We start from the raw sequence: 18,612 nt of genomic DNA, 5'->3' as shown, positions 1-18,612 counted from the left end.
GGCTTCATTTAGTTAACTACAGGATTCTGACAAGCTAGGAGGATAAAATATAGAAGCAAGTTAAAGTTCATATAAAAGCAACATCTGCTTGATTAGACGGTTTTCTGAAGTAGTGGAAGTTATGTTGATTGTGCGATGCCTTCAAAGCTAGGTTGAGTTCAGAGAACATGCGGTTGACAGTAGGAAGCCATTAGAGTTCTGATTGAGATTAAACTACATATTTTAATTTGGCAGTAATATGCTGACAAATCAGAGGTTCAATACAAAGATGCCAGTTAGGCCCTTGCAAATACAGTTAAGGAAGGGAGGGTAGTATGTTGTAGTTGAAATTAAAAAAAGGAATGGTATAAAAAATAAATGAGCCACTTAGAAATTTAGGTAGCAGTGTAATGAATTGGTAAGAATCAATGTGGAAGTCAACAAGTATAGGCTTAAATCCTAGGTCTGTCACTTACTGATTTGTGTATTCCTCAGTTTTCAAAATTTCTCATGTAAAGATTCAGTCTGTTATTACCTCGCCTACAGGTTGTTAAAGGCCTTAAGGAAACGAGTACATATAAAATGCTTGATACTCAACCTGAGATTACTGGTATTAACAATTTTATAGCCCCCTGAACATTTGGGGACCAATGTTACTTGTAAATGTTATTAAATGTGTATATATACAAGGTGCCCAAAGAAGTTGTGCATATATATTAAAGTATCAAGGTCATTTCTACAGAAATGTTCTGATTTATGATTTCTGTAAAAAATGAGGTCATCCTTGTCTTTATAAAAATATTTCAGAAAATGACAAAAGGAAAACAAAATCATTATGTTTTTAAAGCCGAGTTTCATTCAAGTGACATTGTTTACGAAGTTCTGGGTTCCATGTAAGTTACATATGTTACATCAGGATTTTATTAAAATTTATCTTTTTAATCAACGATAACCAATTATACTATAGTTTTATATTAGTATTAATTCAGTTTATCACTTGGCCAAATTTTAAATACACTTTTCCTAACTGGTGGTAGGTGTCTTCAATAGTATTATGAAGTTAGATTTCAAAAATTTACAGATTGTAGAATTATCAGAACTCATGGTTGCACTGGACAGAAACATCAAGGTCAATGTCTTCGCTCTCATGGCTTCTAAAGCAGCCTCTCTCCATGTGTTAGAAATGATAAACACAGGTAGCTCTGGGCCAGCATTTCCATCAGCGTTAGCCAACTATAGTGTAGAGAACAGGCACTTTTCCAGTAGCTCAGTCAAAACTCCTGGGATTTATTAAACGTCCTGGTTTGGATAATGTCTTCACTTCTAAACCAATCATTGGTCACGGGTATAATGTAATTTAACCAGGCCTGTATCCTTGAAGCCCCATTTGAACACATGACCCGAGAAGGAAAGTGCAGGGCAGTGGTTTTCCAAAGGGAATAAATCAGAAAGAGTAGCTGGGGGACAGGTTTGCTTGCTGGCTCTTTAAAAGGAAGTCAAATGATGTTCAATGCAACATACTTTTGTTTTCCTAAGTAGAAATAAAAACTTAAAAAATTTAATAGTTTGTTTTTTGTAAATTCCAGTGGATTTTTTTCCCCCCTTCCCTCTCAGGCTTCTGAACGCTTATGATGAACATCAAACACTCCTAAAAGAGCAGGATTCTTTAAAAAGGAAAGCAGAAAATGGGTATGTAACTTTGTTCAAATCAGGAAGGGATCCTTAAAAGAAGACATTTCATTGTGGAAATGCCTTTAAAGACAATTTTTTTTTTTTTTTTTTTTTTACCCAACAAAATCTTTACAACATTATTGAATACCTTCCCCAAATTAATTTTCAAAAAAACCCTGAGGCCATCTTGTGGTTACCAGCTGCTTCCAAATCCCTTCACCTTTCCCCTTATCCCCAACCCCCCCCCACACACACACATCTAACAACTCTCGGTTTTTTCTTTGTGTCCCCAAAACTGTTTCTGATTAGTTCATTCACATAGTCTTTTCTTTAGATTCCATATATAAGTGAGATCATATGGTACTTGTCTTTCTCTTTCTGACTTATTTCACTTAACATAATGTTCTCTAGATCCATCCATGTTGCTGCAAATGATAAGATTTCTTTCTTCTTTATGGCTGCGTAATACTCCATTGTATAAATGTACCACAGCTTCTTAATCCAGTCATCTACCGATGGGCATTTCGGTTGTTTCCATATCTTGGCTATTGTGTAAAGTGCTGCAATAAACATAGGAGTGCATACAGATTTTTGAATTGGAGTTTTGGATTTCTCCGGGTAGATGCCTAGGAGTGGAATTACTGGATCATAGGGTAGTTCCATTTTCAGATTCCTGACATACCTCCATACTGTTTTCCATAGTGGCTGCACTAATCTGCAATCCCACCAACAGTGCACTAGCGTTCCCTTTTCTCCACATCCACGCCAGCATTTGTTGTTTGTTGATTTATTGATGATAGCCATTTTGACTGGAGTGAGGTGGTATCTCATTGTGGTTTTTATTTGCATTTCTCTGATGGTTAGTGAGGTTGAGCATTTCTTCATATGTCTTCTTGCCTTCTGTATGTCCTTTTTAGAAAAATGTCTCCTCAAGTCCTCTGCCCATTTTTTAATTGGGTTGTTTGTTTTTTTGGAGTTGAGTTGAGTAAGTTTTTTATAGATTTGTGATATTAATCCCTTATCAGATATATCATTGGCAAATATCTTTTCCCATACAGTAGGATCCCTTTTTGTTTTATTGATGGTTTCCTTTGCTGTGAAAAAACTTTTTAGTTTGATGTAATCCCACATGTTTATTTTTTCTCTTACTTCCCTCGCGCGAGGGGATATATCAGTGAAAATCTTACTCCGGGTAATGTCCATGAAGTTTCTTCCTATATTTTCTTCTAGATATTTTATGGTTTCAGATCTTACATTTAAGTCTTTAAGCCATTTTGAATTTGTTTTTGTATATGGTGTAAGGAGGTGGTCCAGCTTCATTTTCTTGCATGTGTCTGTCCAGGTTTCCCAACACCACTTATTGAACAGACTGTCTTTACCCCATCGTACATTCTTGCTTCCATTGTCGTAGATTAGATGGGCATATAGGCATGGATTTATGTAAAGACAGTTATTTTTAAATGTTACCTTTATCAACCAAAATGTCCTTTGATAGATGAATGGATAAAGAAGTTGTGGTATATATACACAATGGAATACTATTCGGTGGTAAGAAAAGATAACAGGAACATTTGTGACAACATGGATGGATCTTGAGAATATAATGCTAAGCGAAATAAGTCAGAAAAAGCGGAGAACCGTGTGATTTCACTGATAATGTGTTATATAAACCAAAAACAACAAAAGAACAAGACAAGCAAATGAGAAACAAAAACTCATAGACACAGACAATAGTTTAGTGGTTATCAGAGGGTAAGGGGGGCGGGGGGTGGGAGATGAGGGTAAGGTGGATCAAATATATGGTGATGGAAGAACTGACTCTGGGTGGTGAACACACAATGGAATTTATAGATGACGTAATACAGAATTGTACACCTGAAATCTATATAATTTTACTAACAATTGTCACCCCAATAAATTTAAAAAAATGTTACCTTTATGTTCTGGTAATTTATTTTCATGACTTGAAAAAAATTGTATGGAGTGGTAAAACAAATGTACACAGGTAACATTCATCTATTTGTGAAAGTACTTATCTGTAATTTTGAAAGTTTCCATTTGACCTTTTATTTAGATCAGAAGAACCAGAGGAAAAGAAAGCACACACAGAAGACACAACTTCATCATCTACACAAATGATTGATGGTGATTTACAAGCAAATCAAGCAGCATATAATTATAGTGCTTGGTATCAAGTGAGTTCACATAATTGATTTTTGTTCATAGATGTTATTAGATAGAAAAACAAGTTGTTGTTTTTTAAGAAAAAGCAACTCTTTGCTTTTGTCCCAGATTGTATAATACGTTGTTTGTTTGTTTTTTGTGGTTAAGTCTTGGAATTTCACCAGTGAACACATGCCTATTAACACATACTTGCTTTATTTTTTATATATGGAACACAGGCATAGTTCAAATATGCTAACATGTTTGTTTTTTCCTTTCAGTACAATTACCAGAATCCTTGGAATTATGGACAGTATTATCCGCCCCCTCCAACTTGATGGGAAAATGTAAATATCAGATGGAGTGTGTGAAGAGTGTGAAACTATTTTTTTTTAATGAGGGATGTAAACATAGCATAAGTTTGTTGTATTTGATAAGTTGTCTTCCCTATTTCTGTATAACATGATTTGTTTAGTAATAGGGCAAAATGTCACTTAGTAGCTTACCACAGAAACTTTCCTACCATTTATAAAATTTACTTTTTATTGGAGAACTATTTTTTTGATTTTTGCATTAAGTGGTCTAGAATTCTTTTGCAATGCATTTGCAACCGAGTTTTTGTAGCCTTAAAGGTAGGAAAAAAACTGACTGAAAATAATGTCAGTGTAGTACCAGATTCTGAAAATATGTAAGGGCTGGTCTAAGGATTTACCTCCTGTAAAAAAAAAAGGATTTTTAACCTTTGCTGAGGAGGTTTTGTCTGTGTGTTTAAATTATCCTTGTGAATTTCGATCTAACTGCAGAAAAGATACACTATTAAAATACTATGTCTTGGGATAGAGTAATTATAAATCAGAAAATTTGTTTGCATCCCTTTAAAAAATGAAAATCATATATAAGTATGTTGTTTTGGGAGACTTTGTATTTAGAATAGTCATGTGAACTTGTGAGCAAACTTTCATTTTGATCAAACCGATCATCTTCATTTTTGTAATAAAATTGAAGACTCATCAGCTAATTGTTATGAATTTATTTCGAGCATTACCTAATTTTGTATTCACCATTAGTTGTGGTTCATTGGTTTTGAAGTATGCTTTTCTTGAATTCAGCTATTATCTTCTTGCTAAAATTTCTTAGTCTTTTTAGCTTTTTGATTCCTCTCAATCTCTGTGCTTCTGCCTTCTCACTACACTAGAATATTGAAAGATTTTAAGATGAGTTGTCCTTGGCAGAGTGTCCAGTTTTCCTATTACTCGCTGGTTGGATGAAGTCTTAGCCCTGGTTAATCTAATCAGAACATTAATATATCAACACCAAACAAATCAAGGTGCTGGGTAAATTTTTATTGAGCCTTTTAGTTTACAACATGAGGTAAAAGGAAAATGAGTTCTCCTTAACCTGTATTTTACACAACTGTAGTAAAATATTTTAAACTTCAGGGATTTATAACGGATTACATTTTTTAAAAGTTGGGGGATCAAGTAAACAAGTTCTAACATAACTCCTTGAATCTTTCAGTTCACTTTTCCCTTACAATAGTAACCAGGTGTAATTATTTACATAAGCTTCTTCAAGGCCATTGCTGATGTCTTTAAATCTGAAGAATTGCTATTTCAATCAATATCCACTAATTCCACTTCAAAAATGAGTTTTGCATTTGGTGGAATTCTGTTGAAGAAGTCAAGGTAAACATAATACAAATTGCTTCTCCCCTCACTCCCAGTAACCCTGGTCTAAAATTAGAAGTACGTATACTGGATATTGGTAATTAACTCCAAAGAAAAGGGCTTTATAGTTGGTTCAGAGGCGAATACATACTGGCTTAGTGGTTCACAATAGAGGCATCTTGGTGATTGTCGGCTGACTAGGTAAGTTTAGCCTGGACTAGGATCTTCCTTATCTGACCCGGACGCCTCACTGGTACTCCCAAATTAGCCCTAACCACTTAATGAAGACTGCTACTCAGTACTCAAAAAACAAAAGAAAAAAACGTGATTTCAATATAACTGGGTATATATTAAATCAAAGTTCGTATGAGGTAGTACCTGCTACTTGCTGTGTATTTTAAGATGCTGAGTTTAGAGAAGAGTGGGATTCTTCACACAAGAGGGAGCTGCAGTTGGCCATCTGATTTTGATAGACTCAGAAGAGACTATTGTATTCCAAAATAATTTTAACTGATAAGACTAGAGAGAACTTCCAAAAAAACTTTTTTTCAAACTTACTCCACCTGGTCCAACTAGTCCAATAGGAATGGAACCAGCAAGAGAAAAAAATACCTTCCCACTTAGCTTTTGGAATGTTCTGGTCAGAATGGTCTAGAATCATGGGTCTTTTTGCTTTGTTTGTTTGTTGTTCACAAACTGGGCCTATCAGAAAAGTATTGTCATCAGTAGGAGTCACAAACGCACACGGTACAGTGGACCTGTGGCCTTCATCTCACAACTGGTAATCCACAACACGTGCTGGTCCATTTCTTAGCATTGAGTACTTACTTATAATTATACTGTAGCTTAAAATTACCATGAGCTATAGCATCCTACAGTTTGGTATAGTTGTTTGTATTGGGCATCTTAACTCCTTGAAGTAAACTTTTCAGATATGAACAATTGCCTTTCACAGAGGAAAACTTAAAACCTCACAGCTTAAGTCTTGAAAATTAAGAGCTTGAATAAGAGGAAAAAATGGTAGATTCTAGCTCAAGTGTGAATACTTAGAAAAGCATCTAAGTCAGGAAGTCTGGTCTGGACAGGATTCCTAACCTGGACATTAACCTAGACAGCATCTTTCAGGTGGTATTTCTTAGTGATTTTTCTTTAATTACAAACGAAAAAAGGATACTTGGCATCAGGCTGGCCTTTCTTTCCATAAGCCCATTCTGGTTCAATCTCTAGTCGAGCCTTTTCTCCTTTACTCATTGTCAAGAGTGCTTCATCCCACTAAAGGTAAGACAATGAAATCAAAGCTAATGATATTTTGCAAAAAAATAACATGCAAAACCAGAAGCCAAAATTACATAATAAAATCTATAACTAGATTTCATTATGTCTTAAGATAACGTCGTTGGATGAGTCCCCAAATCAGTCCTTTATTTCAGTAGAAAAAAAAAAGGATATATTAAACTATTTTTTAGTATAATACTCAAATGAAATAATGTGAATACTTTTGTAAACTGTTCACATGCCATACTTACGGAAACCAGTTTATAAGCACTATCATAAAAATTTTGCTATGCTTTGCTATCAGGACAAACTTCTGAATTTATTTTTATAGGGATAAATTAGTGAGTACTCTAAAGGTATTTTAACCAAATTGTAATACTGGAGTCATTATAGTACATAAACTACCTGTTAGAACATTAAGATCTTTTGCAGAAGGTAAAACTATTCAACGAAACGATAGATGTTTCTGGGTTACCCCTCCATTTTGTCTAAATTTGGATCCTTAAAAGCAGTTACCAAAAACAGTTAAATCAACAAGGTGCAAGGATATAGAATGTAATACTAATAAATACTCTGTTGAAATGTAACAATCACATAAAGTTCAAGGGATACAGATATATCTGTCAGATACTGGAAATTAAGAGTATGATTAACTACAAGAAATTTACCAGTAAGCAAATTAGTTATAGAAAAAGAGCTCATAATTGATACATAGTTGCTATCAACTTGGTGAAATCAGGTAGCAGTTAAGGTTATTTCTAATTAAACCTTAAGTTTCAAGATATTTTATATTCTATTTTGGGTTCTGGATATGATTGAACCATATCTTAGGACTTACCCACAGTATAAAGAGTAACAGTGAGGGTTTTCATACCTGCATTTAAATGTGCGTTTCAGTTATTAATGTTTGATGTCCTGAGTAAAGACAATTTAAAAGAACATGTGGGCCCCAGCCTGACAACCCAATCCAGGGAAGCTGATAACCGGCCTAGCTCTTTGATCTCCTTTTGTACACTGCAGTGGTCAATACAGCTGAAGCCCAACTCTTTTCTCAATTTCCTTCTATTAACCTCTCATAAGTAAAAGTGGGTAAAGACGTGCTTATGTTTGAAAGATTTTCTGGTTTTGAGCTTAGGTTGTGAGAGGTGAGAAGAACCTCTCACAGAACAAACTTGCTTTTATCAGTACTTCAGTAGAGTAGCTGTTTCACCTTTCTTGATCATGTACAAGTGGTACAATAGCTATGTAACATAAGAATCTTAAAGACAAATTTAAAAAGCCAAACATTCTAAGACTTGATGAAAAAATTAAAGGGTATGGTGGAAGGACATATTTGAGTCTGACGTCACATGCTTTTAGTTATGTTCATTTAATCTTTTAACAGCCTTGAGGTAGGCTGTGCTGTCCTTATTTTAAGAGACGGGGAACCAAGACCCAGAGACCTTAACTTGTGCCAGATCGATCAGTTAGTGATGACAGTGCTGATCTGTCAGACCTCAAACATTGTTTTCCTCATATCCCCAATCCTAATTCTTATGGCACCATGCCACAAGTAGCATGTGCCAGAATCTCTGTCAATTTATTGCCATTTTTTACTTACTCCTCTGATAACTTTGCCTATTCCAACTTTAAAACTTAATGGCTTGGCATTTTTCTTCTTCTTTGAACCTGTAAAACAGATTTTCCTTATAATTAACGATGAGATTAAGTTCCAATGGAAAAACATAGGAATTTAAGTCTTTAAAGTGATTTCAGAATTTATCATGCCATGCATTTGAAAAGAAACAAAAATTCAGAAAACCAGGTAATTTATCAAAACTTTTGATGTAAAAACCATTATGGTGTACATGGGAGCAAGGGGAAGGGCCTATATTTACTCCACTTAAATAGCACACTATCCTGCCTTCTATATTAATATATCAAAGCTTTGCTTTGGTACATCAACCAAGTTTAGACTAAGCTTCCTTATTTCTTGCTTTTCAATGGCCAAGAGGTCTTAATTTACCCAGCCAGTAAGTAGTGAACTGAAGACCTCTTCCAAGTTAATCAAAGGTGCAAAAATACTTCCAGAAAAAAGTGACAGCCGATAAAAAGGTGCTGCCAATCATTCATCTAGACATTCTGGAATGCTTTAAAGCCAAAATTATAAGATTACATTTAAACTTACTCGTTTGAATATTGGTATCAAAAACAGTTCCATCCTGTAGTGTTCCTGTATACCAGCAGTGAACAACATCTCCCTTTTTGGGGTAGTTGGTTTTATCCCCTTTTTTAAGAACAGATTTTGTATATTTTGGTGGACCCTAAAGACAAAGACAACGCACACAGAGTTATTCACTCATGTCCTTCTTTCAGAAGGATGACAGAGACTACTTATACAGCCAACTGTGACCTAAGTTTGGTTGGAGAGTTTCTTTCACAGGTTTAGTAACAAACTATTTTGCCTGTGGTTCACCTCTGGATTAAAAAAGTCTCATTTCAAGTCTGTGCTGAGAATATTAGTAACTAGGATATCTATAATTTAATTTTTAAAACCTCCAGCTTCTTTCGAAACCAATGTTCTTTTGGCAAGGTTCTGTTAATTGTTCAAGAAACCATAAAATGAATCGTCATTTCCCTAAGTTAGAAATATCATTACTACTTAATTCCTATAAAATCATAAAGCATTAAATAAAGCACTGTGACATTTTCAAAGATTTGAGTGGTTTTAGTACCAATAATTGATATTACTATTTTTATTATATCCAATTAGAAGGAATAATGTGCCTGTTCATGAACTAGAAAATAAGTTCACACAGTGAATGGGATTATCTATAGAAATTACCATTAACAAGCATATTTCCTAGAACAAAGCAGATTAGGGTCTTTTTTTAAAGCTAAAGGCTAATCTAATTAATGGTGATTTTATATATTGTGAGGAAAGCAATTTCTTAGCCAAACTTAAGGATATATAGAATTTTACAGTATAGAACATATAATAATGGGAAAGGAAGATATTAAACATCTTCCTTAATCCTGACAATCCTCTAAAGGTGTCACCTACTTGCATTTTTGCAGATGATGAGACTGAAGTTCAGGGAATTTATGCAGCAGAGCTAATGAGTAGTAGAGAATGAATATGGACTTGGGATTTTCTGAATCCAAAGCCCCTGTTCTTTCAATTATACCAAAATATTGCAAATAATAGTGATAATGATAATATTGATGTTAATAGTTAAAATAGTTAATGTCTACTGAGCACTCTCTCTGTGCCAGGCACTATTCCATATGCTTTACATATATTAACTTTTAATTGTCACTACTTTGTGAGGTAGGCACTGTTATCCCTATTTTACAGATAAGAAAACATAAGGAACTTACTTATGGTCCTACAGCTCCTAAGTGACTGAGTAGGACTGGAAACGAGTCAGCTTAGATATAAAGCCTTTGCTCTTACCACTTTACCTCCTCTTAGGCACATGTGGAATGTCAGATATTGGACAAGTCATTTTCTGTGTCAATTCATGCCTGGCAGTCTTTTTCCCCATCAAAGTAAGGCCTGGATAGGGTATAAAGCCCCATCCAATGCAGAGTAAGGACTAGCACTTTCAACTAAAGTTAGCCTGCCTCCCTGAATCAAGAGTCACATCTACAGCTTGAGTACAATTTGCATTATAAAAGTAAACGTTAACTTCCTCCCTGACACACCCATTGCAAGCTTGTTTTACCAAGAAATACTATAAATGGTCAGGTGTCTACTGGTAGCAGTGTACATTGGCATCATCTCTTTGGAATGCAATTTAAAGATGTTGAAAGTGTGATATTTACGCAAATATGCTCAAGAAGTAATTGGAAACTTAGGCAAAAATCTTTATGAAGTTCCCAATGCACTATTATCCATAACGGCCAAATAAACATATATTTTATGGTAATACTATTTTTAATAATGCGGAAAACTTATAACAGTAAGTGAAAAATCAATAGAAAGGTCTAACTACAGTAAAATCTCTACTATTTAAATATACGCATAGAAAATCATTCTGGAGTGTTAAACATGTTCATTTTTAGGTATTGTAATTATATAATGTGTTCTCTATCCTTTTCTATTTTAAAAATAGCATGTTATTTTTATCAGAAAAATAAATGGCTTTAAAAAAATTAATTGATGACAAAAATCTATCCCAAATTTGAAAATAATTTTAATTAAAAAATGTAAAAGCGGCAAAATGAGAATGACTACATGTTTATTATGTGAGAATATCAGAATATTTTAACACATCATTAAGAAATTGCATGTAATTATTTGAATGGATAAGGTATGATTAGCGAACAATGACCACATTTTAAATCTTTATGTCATTCCACTGTTTCCCCATTTGTTGTCCCAAGTGTCTTGGGCATGTTGTGTTACTACATTAGAGGTCCTAGAATAATGCAAACATATTAAGTTGGTGGTTATGGTGCAGTCTTAATGGTAAAGGTGCCAAACTGCCCACTGACAGCTTCCATTCAGTGTTTCACAGTGTTTTATGGATCATTCATTCTTTGGTGTTGTTAACACTGTTAGAAAAGGGGTTTGATGTAATTCAGTTTGGGAAACACTACGTTAAATAGCTTCTATTCTGCACGACTTCTCAGAGGTCTCACTAGCTAACACACTGTGAATCTTCAAGTAGGAGATGCGACATACACGCTTTGATGATGCCGGAAAACCACCTGGAACTTCTGGTACCTGTATAACACACTTTGAGAAACACTGCTCTAGTTATTTGATCTGATGCTAGGTTTCACTGAAACAATCTGGTTGGTTCATGGTGAGTGGTAACATCAGTTCAAGGCTATCCTGGAGTTGTGCCTGAATGAACCTGGCTTTTAGGTCATTTCCTGACTTTGCAGCAATTTCTTGGTCCAAAGTGATGATATGACTATATTCCCAAGACTGGGTCTGACCTAGGTACTTCTGGTCCCCGAGATAAAGGGACTTTGAGTGTCATCATTCAATGGCAATTAACTTGCACATCATAGCCTCTAAAAATGAGACTGTATTACATAATTGTTCCTATTACTCAAGAAATATTTGAGCACGTTCTGTGTGTTGGAAACTGGAGGTAACATAGGCGAGCAGACCCGGTTGTGGCCCTCCCGCTAGCAGAGAATATAGGCCTGGGTATAATTACATAGATTGTGAGACTGTGGAGGACGCACATGATGCTAAGATGGGAATGACACAGTGACCTAACCCAGTAGAGGCTATAGGCTGGGAGAGGTTTCTCTGAAGCAATGTTTAAATTTTATGAAGATAAGAGAAGGTTACTCAGGTGATAACTGGGAAGGTTTAGAACAGAGAATAGCATTTTCATAGCAGGGAAAAGCATGGACATAGGAAGGGAGGAAGGAAGGAGAGAATGGTATGAGATGAGGCAGGAAAGACATGCAGCACATATTAAGTATCTGGGTTTTTATCTTCAGGTCAGTGAGCAGCCAATTAAGAGTTTTGAACAGAAGTTACAGAATCAGACTAGTGTTTTTAAAAGATTACTGTGACTCAGTGTGAAGAATGGATAGAGAAAGTGGAAGTGAGGACACTTGTTAGGAAGAGGTTAATAGAGTAATCTAGTCCTACAGGAGGGTGCTAACAGTGGGGATAACAAAAGATGAAGCGTTTTGAGATACATGTATGCAGAATCAACAGAGCTTGGTGATTAAATGTGAAGGAGTTCTAAGGACTGAATATCAAGTTTCTGGCTTGAGTACCGGCACGGTCATTTCTGACTGCTGACTGAGTTCCTGCCTCAACTTACACTTTCTCTCTTGTCCAATATTCATTCATACTTGAAAACTTTCCTAAACACTATTCAATACATAATAGAGAATAAATATCTTGGCTATGGCTGATTTATTGAAAACCTAGTAAGAGCTATTACACAAGGTTCTTTACATTAAAATAAGGTAGAGAGAAATGATATAGGTACCATGTGCTACCAGAATTTATGCAGTTAAGTATAGAAATCTGGGATGGTGAAAACGTCAAGCGGAAGCGATGAGCTTATGACCTGTGTCTTAAAGCGGGAACCAAACTGACAGTGGGGGAAGTTAAGAGAAAGACACACCCAACAAGAAATAAGTCTGAAAGTGGAAAAGGGTAGTTCTGTATTGTAGATAATGAGCAGACATTTATGGCCGGAGAACAATATTTCTATAGAAGTAGTAAATCTGACGCTGAGCAGGGCCAGGTATTGGAAGACTGAATATTAAGAATGCTGTCCAGCAGAAATACTAGAGTCACAAATGTAATTTTAGGTTGTCAAGTTGCCACACTAACCCAACACATTTAAAATGTCATTTCAACATATAATCAATATAAAAAATATGGAGATATTTTACATTCCTTTAAAAAAAATCATACTAAGCCTTTGAAATTGAATGCATATTTTATACTGAAAGCACATTTCAATTCAGAGTAGCTACAAAGTGCTCAGTAGCCACATATGGTTACTAGTAGCCACATATGGGACAGCACAGTTCCGGACAGTACAGAGTTACCGAAGATTTTTGAGCAGAGTGTGGTTGGTGAAATGTTATTTTAGAAAGCTTACTAGAACAGCCATTTTGGGGCTGAATGGATGAAAGAATGAAGGCAGGAGATGAGTGACTTTTCCAACACTCAGGTCTGAGGCCTTGAAATGCTTGAAAACCAAAAAGGAATAAAGATTTGAAAAAGAAGGGAGATGTTTGAGAGCATTAGGCCTAAGGGAGACATGAGAATGAAAAAGCCAAAGATTTAGGGCAATGTGATGTGGAATTGAACAAGGGAAAGTATGAAAGATGCTGAGTAGCAGGGCAACTAGAAAACGCTTCACTGATATTAAGCATGAATTTATGCCAAGCCCAATACACAGATTTGTGATTATTTTTCTTCACAGTGCTTGCTCTGCAGTCCCAAAGCCTGAACAGAGAAAGCAGACAGCAGGAATCAGCAAAGTATTGGCCCAGAGGCTATGGAATCCAGGTGCTAGGAAGATGATGAGAACACATAACTGGGCCCAGGCTGGCCAGTTCAATGTAATGAAATGAAAAGAGGCCTTAAATATAGGATATAGTTTGCGACCCTCACAAGACATCTCTAGAAAGTCTCCAGCCCTTACAGCCTTTTACTTTTATTTGTAACTTTTTATTAACCTTAGTGATATACTATCTGCTGCCTCAAACCTCCCTCATTCTAATTGTCTTGAAGATAAACTATGTTGCCGTTTGCATTTGCAACTCTTATAGTAATTAGTATACCTCTATTTACCTTATTAGCCGCTCAATATTTGCACAGTATAATATCAAATAATACAGTTGTGATAAATCTCAAAATTGCTTTATTGTGTTTACATACCCATAAACGTTAATACGTGCTTTTCAACCAACAGGAAAAGATCATGCACATTAACTAGCTTTAGTCATATAAACATTTATAGTTCTATATCTGATCTTATACTTTTTTCACAAATACCCAAATGCTACACCTTATCAATAGGCCACCTCTTTATAAGAATTAATATTATTAAATTATCATCACTGAAACTGAGACTGCTGGGAACGAATTAGCTTAGTTAGCAAGATCTTATCAAAGGGGCAAGATTATAATCAATTCAGTTCTACTGAGGCTGTTCTAAGAGCTGTCCTTAGCTCTATGAAGGCTGTCCATTTGCAGAAGTGGTATTACCTGGTTCTTCAAATCTTTGTAACAAAATATAAAAGCTGGTTTGGGAAAGATGAGACAAATGAACCCACACTCTATAGCCAGGCCTGGACTAACTATTTTTATTGCCAAGAACACCACGTACATTCGAAAAAGCTAAAAATAATCAAAATGAAGCTTCTTTCACACTCAGTCCAACTTGGCTATAAAATCAGGACCTAAAAATAGCTTTGAAAGCTCCGAAGTTCTGGCCAGACGTAGAGGCAATATAAAACACAAAGCTAGAGGTATCTCACAGGAAAGGCTTCCTAACTGTAAAGCTCTGGTTTTCGCCTCTCCCACCCCCACCCTAGGCTTCCCCCCACCTGATTCAGTAGACTTAAGGGAGATACACTCCAAATCAGTGTTTGGCTCATTGGAAGTGGCCACCCTTAACTACCCCCTTACTATGAGAAATCAGTGCTGTAAAGCAAATACTTTTCTCAAATTCACATGAGAATTAAATAAGACAATATTCTATACAAACCTCATCCAGAGTCTCTTCAGACTTGGTTTCTTTGGGTTTATCTTCATTAAGCTTCACATTTTTCACCTGCTCGGACACTTTACTTATACTTTCAGTACCTTTGAAACGCTGTAAGGAAAACATTCTAACGTTTATCACATTCAGGATTGGCTAAAAGCAAGGAGGGACATAGAGATTTCCAGCCTCTCAATGCACTGAACATCTGCACCATGAATGTGGGCCACATAACTCAAATGTAAATCCATGGAAACTGCCTAAGAACAAAGGAAAAATCTTATGCTAAGCATTTTAATCAACAAATTATGACCCTCAAACCATCTCACAATATAAATCCTGAAACGAAAATCATGCATGACTCAGAGACATGAATACTATTCAAACAACTTAATAAAGATTCTTTTCTGTGGAAGATGGACATTTCATAGTAAATACTACTTAATGTGTTCAGGTAACGGAACTTACCTTGGAGTTACAATTTTTCAGTGCCCTTAAGAATTTGTCGTCTTAAACTAATAGGGAATTATTTTAATCTGGTCCCTTTCAAAATATCAGAATATCCCGCTATACTGCAGATTAGCCTTTCTAGAATTGACAGACAGTCCATTTATGATAAAACTTAAGAAAAATTGCAGGTGTAAAAACTTGAACATATTTTGCAAATAAATGCATTCAAAACTTATTTTGGGGAATAATGTGTCTAAAAAGATATTCTGGTAATAAAATAAAATACTCCTCACCTTACTTTCAAAAAGATGGTTATAGGCTGTAACCAAATGGTCCTTGTTAGCTGTCTTGGCCACATTTTTAATGTTTCCTAATAACTTATGTTCTGCAAGAAACTATAAAGAAAAAAGCTGGTTAGACAAAATAATTTCCCTCATATAAGGGTCTAAAATTACAAAATGACTTTATATTAGCAATTATGTCTTCAACACTATTAGCAACAGAAAAAATGAAACAAACATTGTATTTTGTACCCTGTTTGGTAACAACAAATAAAGACTTTTGGAAGATTTAAAGACATTGGGCATTTGTGAGATTTACAAGACTGGAACTGTAATATTACGTATGGGTCACACGGGTGTGTATTAATCCTTTTTCCATCACAGTACTCACAGAAAAGCACATTTATACAGTAAGGACACTTTGGTAACTGGGCAAAGCTGCTCTTGGCAGGATGTCCCTTGGCCCTGGCTGAGCCTCCAGCCACGTTGGGCACAGCTATCTTGACACATCTATAACCCATTCTCTGCAGACTGGGAAGCAGTTACACAACACTATATATAATGGTTAAGTTAATGGGCTGTGGAGTTAGACCATCTGGGTTAAAATCCTAGATGATTTTAGACAAGTGACTAAGCTTTCCTAAATCAGTTTCTACATCATAGTGGAAGATTAATAACAGCAGCTAGGTCAGAGGGTTGTTGGAAGGATAATCCACAGTAGAATTACAGTTCTCTCAAATGTTAGACTAAGCTGGCAACGGGACGTCATCCAAATCATGTAACTTCATCTCAAAATCATGTAACATGGGGATTGTAATAACTTGTTTCCTTTGTTTTATTCTGTTTCCTTTTGTCTTGTGGACCTTGATTCCTTATTTTCTTACTTTCTCTGTTGTTCTGACTCTTCAAAACTTTTGATAAAGCAGTTTTTCTAACACTATTACTGTTGTATTTTTCTATGCTTTTACTCTTCTTGTCCTAGAGAAATGTTCTAAATGATAAATGCTGATGAGGCTATTTTGATTAAATAGAAGCAATCAGTTGTTTTGGTATTCTTGTGATTTCTTTAGTAAGATTTTAGGAATATATCCAAAATATAAACATCTCTTTGGTATATTATGATCAATAAAATAGTGACTGTCAAATATAGGTTGAAGTATGTAAGTGGAGAATATGCACTTAAAAATATTTTGATATCCAAATCCCTTGAAACTGTCCCACCTGGGGCAGTTTTACATTAGAGTCCATACTGGGATAATTTGTTTTGTAAGAATTTGATGAATGAAGCACAGTATTGAGGCATTACATGTTAAATGATATTTACTTTATTGTTCCAGTTGAAATATGAACTAGCTTAAAATAATTTCACCAAGATGGTAAAACGGTAAAAAATAGTATCCCTGAAGCATGGTATTTCTTTTTCATCCTTCTATCCCCAAACAATGAGCGTAGCTCTTGCTTAGATGTTTTGTAAGTATTTGCTGATGTCAGAATAATTATTCAGGAGAATGAAGCTGGAAGTTGGAGAACAATTTTATTTCCCTTTCAAAACCCCTCAAAGTGAAAAACTACAATCTTCTCAAAAGAGCTCAGAAACAGTATTTCTAAATGCTAGTTTGGACCTTAAGTAAAAACATCGTAGAGAAACCACATAGACTGATGCTTCTATTTCCAATAGTGGGCGATAGCTCGTGCGTAACAAATTGTACAGTCGTTCAATTTGAGAGCTAGGATTTTAATTTCCGAAAAAAAAAAAAAAAAAAAAAAGTCTGACAAAAATAACTTGTGACGGCAGACCGGTGATAAAATGGAGACTATGCTGAAAAATGCAAGGCGTAACTATAAAGAATGCCAAATAGATTTTTGGTTTGTTTGTAACAATGGGAGGCCACTGTACATGAAATGCACATGTTAACTCCCCCATGTATAAAGGTCCATTAGTTTTAAGTTAAACTGCAATCTACGGGTTAAAAAAAAACCACACGCGTTAGCATTCAGTATTTAGTAACTGATGAGAAAACCAAATCGCACACACCGTTCGCACAAAATCTTCCTATCCTTTCCCATTTCCCTAACAGCCCGCCCTCCCCTCTAGAGGTCTCATCCAAGCCCCGGGTCCTCTACACCCCGCCTCGGCCGCCAGTGTCTCTGGGGTGCCTTTCTTCCCCCATGGCCTCCACCCTCACTCAAGGACCCCGATGAAGTTCTAATTCTGCAACTGCTGCCTGCGAACCCCAACCGCCCAAGCAGGGCAGGCCGGAGGGGCGGGAGCGTGGCCGCAGAGCGCACGCGAGGCCTCTCCGGCCTTCCAGGCCACGGGCCGCAGGAGGACGAGGGCGGGGGCACGGAGGAATACGGAATGTACGGGCTTCTCCGGGGGGGGTGAGGCGTCCCTCGGCCGCACCAGCCCCGCCGCCCCGCCGCCTCTGGTACCGAATCTGAACCGTGGTCCTGTAGAAACTTGATAATGTCCTTCTTGGGTAGCTGTTCGCTGCGCAGCTGCTCCACGGTCCAGGCCCGCTGTGGAACGGCAGCCGCCATCTTCCCCCGCTGCCTCTGCTTTACTGAACCAGCCCGCCTCGGTTCGACATCGCCCCGCCCCGGGGCGTGGCGTGGACCCCGCATGGAGCTCGAGGGGGTGGAGTCACTGCGCTACGCGGCGTGATTGGGCCGCGTCCTTGAGTGACGTCAAAGCTGTGCTTTGAGGGCTTCTTTGTTGAGTCCCGGTAAAAACTCAGCGGATGTAGCCTTGGCGAACTACTTCAGAAGACTGGAAGGTGTCATGTGCTCTGAATTGTAACCCTCGTGAGGAGACCTCTGTTGGTAGTGATGTTTACCAGCCGTTACTCATTTTTTTTTTTAACCGACGGGCTGCTGTGCCTTTAAAGTCTCTAATCTACAACAACAGCATTCTGACATCTTCTTTAGTTCTAGACCAAA

General features: G+C 36.6%; 2 protein-coding genes across 5 annotated transcripts in view; one reads left to right on the top strand and one right to left on the bottom strand.

Moving 5' to 3' along the window:
* PRPF39 (pre-mRNA processing factor 39) overlaps positions 1–4,826 on the top strand; it is a 32,251-nt gene extending 27,425 nt beyond the window's left edge. For all 4 annotated transcript variants that reach the window (XM_081049918.1, XM_081049919.1, XM_081049920.1 and 1 more), the window contains 3 exons: positions 1,594–1,668; positions 3,725–3,845; positions 4,095–4,826. In XM_081049918.1, the coding sequence (XP_080906044.1) occupies positions 1,594–1,668; positions 3,725–3,845; positions 4,095–4,151 (253 nt within the window). In that variant the 3' untranslated portion in view covers positions 4,152–4,826. The remainder of the gene's footprint in view (positions 1–1,593; positions 1,669–3,724; positions 3,846–4,094) is intronic.
* A 315-nt stretch (positions 4,827–5,141) lies between these two features.
* FKBP3 (FKBP prolyl isomerase 3) lies at positions 5,142–18,268 on the bottom strand. The gene is made up of 7 exons (XM_081049922.1): positions 18,106–18,268; positions 15,685–15,786; positions 14,948–15,055; positions 8,923–9,058; positions 8,356–8,423; positions 6,655–6,752; positions 5,142–5,481 (listed from the first exon to the last, which is right to left on the bottom strand). Exons 1-7 carry the CDS (start codon positions 18,211–18,213, stop codon positions 5,427–5,429), a joined length of 675 nt encoding a protein of 224 aa, XP_080906048.1. The 5' UTR covers positions 18,214–18,268; the 3' UTR covers positions 5,142–5,426.
* Between the last annotated feature and the right edge of the window lie 344 nt (positions 18,269–18,612).

Source organism: Rhinolophus hipposideros (genome assembly GCF_964194185.1).
Source record: "Rhinolophus hipposideros genome assembly, chromosome: 5".
Lineage (NCBI taxonomy): Eukaryota > Metazoa > Chordata > Mammalia > Chiroptera > Rhinolophidae > Rhinolophus > Rhinolophus hipposideros.
This window is presented reverse-complemented; position numbering and strand designations above follow the sequence as displayed.